Source organism: Coregonus lavaretus (genome assembly GCF_964263955.1).
Source record: "Coregonus lavaretus genome assembly, contig: HAP1_SCAFFOLD_10647, whole genome shotgun sequence".
In the NCBI taxonomy this organism is placed as follows: domain Eukaryota; kingdom Metazoa; phylum Chordata; class Actinopteri; order Salmoniformes; family Salmonidae; genus Coregonus; species Coregonus lavaretus.
Window position 1 is genome coordinate 1 of NW_028161072.1, and position 3000 is coordinate 3000.

The 3000-nt window shown below is 48.2% G+C and overlaps 1 protein-coding gene across 1 annotated transcript; it reads right to left on the minus strand.

Moving 5' to 3' along the window:
* Positions 1-6: 6 nt before the first annotated feature.
* LOC311121126 (transcription factor EB-like) lies at positions 7-2219 on the minus strand. The gene is made up of 3 exons (XM_084195655.1): positions 2062-2219; positions 1725-1872; positions 7-1576 (listed from the first exon to the last, which is right to left on the minus strand). Exons 1-3 carry the CDS (start codon positions 2082-2084, stop codon positions 1034-1036), a joined length of 714 nt encoding a protein of 237 aa, XP_084051781.1. The 5' UTR covers positions 2085-2219; the 3' UTR covers positions 7-1033.
* Between the last annotated feature and the right edge of the window lie 781 nt (positions 2220-3000).

Consider the following 3000-nt stretch of genomic DNA (forward strand, 5'->3'; position numbering starts at 1 on the left):
TGAGGTACTGAAGTCTTGATTTGAACACAGCCTCAAGGCACACTGCTGTGTGTGTGTTACAGTGGAGACTACGACATTACTGGGTTATCTGAGCCAATCTCTATGACTGCTCCTCCCTCTCCTAACCATACAGTACAACATACTAAAACACAACCCTCTCCTTCCCTCTCCCCACTCCACACTCTCCATCTCCATCTCAGCCAGAGAGAGTGGGGCTTCAGGTGGCTAACACAAGGCACATTGGCAGGTTTGGGTCAGGGCTACAGAAGATCCTGAGTTGCTACATAGTGGCACTACTTATAACCCTGTGGAGCTACATTTCACCCTAAGTTGCTACAGAACCCCTTGCATCGCTACAACACCTCACAAACAGGGCCAAACCATCTCTCCTCAACGTTCAGAGTTCACACTGGGGCCAGAGGTCATGGAGTAGACTTGGCAGTACCCTAAAGGCTAAAGGTCATAGGTCACACAGGAGATGGCAGTAGCTTGCAGACTAAAGGTCATGGCAGTGTGTTTTACAAAGTAAGGGGTCTAGGACTGTGTGTCACACTGTGTCTCAAACCTTTATCAGTGCCTCACATATTTCCCTTCAAATAACAGGGGCCCTTCTGTGTTAGAGTGAACTAGAAGCTGTATGTGCTGTGTGTGTGTGTGTGTGTGTAATAGATTGTTTATCATTCAGAGGTGCTCTGATATTTACAGTGGTAGGACACAATTATTTCAATCCGAAACGTGGATTTCATTTCTCATATTGCTGTTGAATGTGTATCTATGCGAGTGCTAAGAAAGGGTGTGCATCTATGAGAATGTCGAGTGTGTGTGTGTAAGTGTGAGTACAGTATCTGTGTGTGTGTGAGGGAGTTTGGAGTGCAAATGTATGCTGGCAGGGTTGTTGAACAGAGCATAAGCATATCACGGTATATCACTGCTCTGGGTGTATGTCCAGTGTGTGTACTTTGCGTACCATATGTGTGTGTGTATATTATGTGTGTGGTTCTACAGTGTGTATGTGTGTGTGTGTATACTCCATCTACAGTATATCTGCATCCTCTATGCTGAAGCTGGATCTGCGGCTGGAGTCGACCGAGGCCTCAGGGGACATGGCAGAGAGCAGGGGGTCTCCACCCAGAGGAGACAGGGGCTCGTCCATCATCAAGAAGCCCAGCTCGCCTCTCCTTCCCTGGGTACCCAGGCCGCCCAGCTCCCCTAGCCCCGACAGGCCCTCTGGGAAGCCAGGCACCCCGTCACACAAGTCCAGCGACTGGGCAAAGTCAAAGGGCTGGGAACTGCCCACGGCTGGGTACTGGAGGGGAAGCTGTGGCTGGAGGTGAGGGGGGAGAGGGGGCAGCTGCATGGGCTGGCCCTGCTGGGGCTGGAGGTGGTGGGACTGGGGGTGGGGGAGGTGTTGCTGGCCCTGGGCCTGAGCCTGGTGCTGGTGCTGTGCCTGCTGCTGGTGGAGCTTCTCCTCAGGGCTGGTTTCCTGTTTGACGTAGGAACCCATCAGGTCACCAGAACCCATCCCAGAGGGAGAGGAGCTGGGGAGGCCGTGCAGACGAGCCTGCATCTCTAACTCCTACACACAGACAGAGCAGGGAGAAAGCGAGAGAGATGATGAACTGTATGGCACAGCATTCTAAAGCTCATACATGCTCTTTAATGTGTGTACTGTATGCGTGTGTGACAGAGTGTGTGTTGCACAAATGAATGTGTGTGTGCGTTACCTGGATGCGCAGCCACAGCTGTTTGTTGGCCATCTCCATCCTCTTGAAGTTGTTCTCCACCTCTCTGGTCCTCTGCATGTCCTTCTGCATCCGCTTGATGTACTCTACTGATGCCCTCAGAATAGTGCCCTTATTCCAGCGCACGTCCCTATAGAACATTACAGAAGAACACCTTTAGAAGTATCTCATTTGTTTCTGATGACCATAGTTTAGTTGCACAGGCAAACAAGAAGAAGCCCACGTAAGTATACATCTTCTGCTAACACAGATACAAAAAGCAACATACCACTTAGACATAGAAGAACAAATAACAACACAGTGAAGCGAGGTGACTTACAGGTCATTGGTTTTGGGGATCATACCGCCCAGCTCTTTAATCCGGTCGTTGATGTTGAACCTCCTCCTTCTCTCAACTAAACCATAGGAAAAGAGGCAACAATGAGAGGAGAGGAGAACATGGGAAAATGTGTTGCAACAATGGCATTCGGAATTTCATGTGAGGCAGTCCACCTTCGACAACGCAAGAACATGAACACAAATGCATGCACGTACGCAGGCACACACTGAGGTGACTGTATACTCTGGCTGTTATTGCTGGCTTTGTGCAGCATAGCCATAATAAAGAGTTATAGTGTAAATGAGTAGATGAGTGTTTGTCAGATTGGAGGTTATAAACAGACAGATACAGAGAGAGAGAGAGAGAGAGAGAGAGAGAGAGAGAGAGAGAGAGAGAGAGAGAGAGAGAGAGATACAGAGAGAGAGAGTGAGAGAGTGAGAGTGAGAGATACAGACAGAGAGAGATACAGAGAGAGATACAGAGAGAGAGATAGAGAGAGAGATGTACAGCGAGATACAGAGAGATACAGACAGAGAGAGAGATACAGAGAGCGAGATACAGAGAGAGAGATACAGAGAGAGAGCGAGAGAGAGAGCGAGAGAGAGAGCGAGAGAGAGCGATCATTGTTGTTTATTTTACTTTTATTTATTATCTATTTCACTTGCTTTGGCAACGTAAACATTGAAATCGAGATACAGAGAGAGATACAGAGATAGAGAGCGATACAGAGATCGAGAGAGATACAGAGCGAGAGAGAGAGCAAGAGAGAGAGAGAGAGAGAGAGAGAGAGAGAGAGAGAGAGAGAGAGAGAGAGAGAGAGAGACAAAAATATCCTCAGTGTACAACGAAAAACGACAAATAATGCATGCAGAGCAGAATTAGGCCGATACCCACTAATTATCAAAATCCAGAAAAGAGCCGTTAAATTCTATAACCACT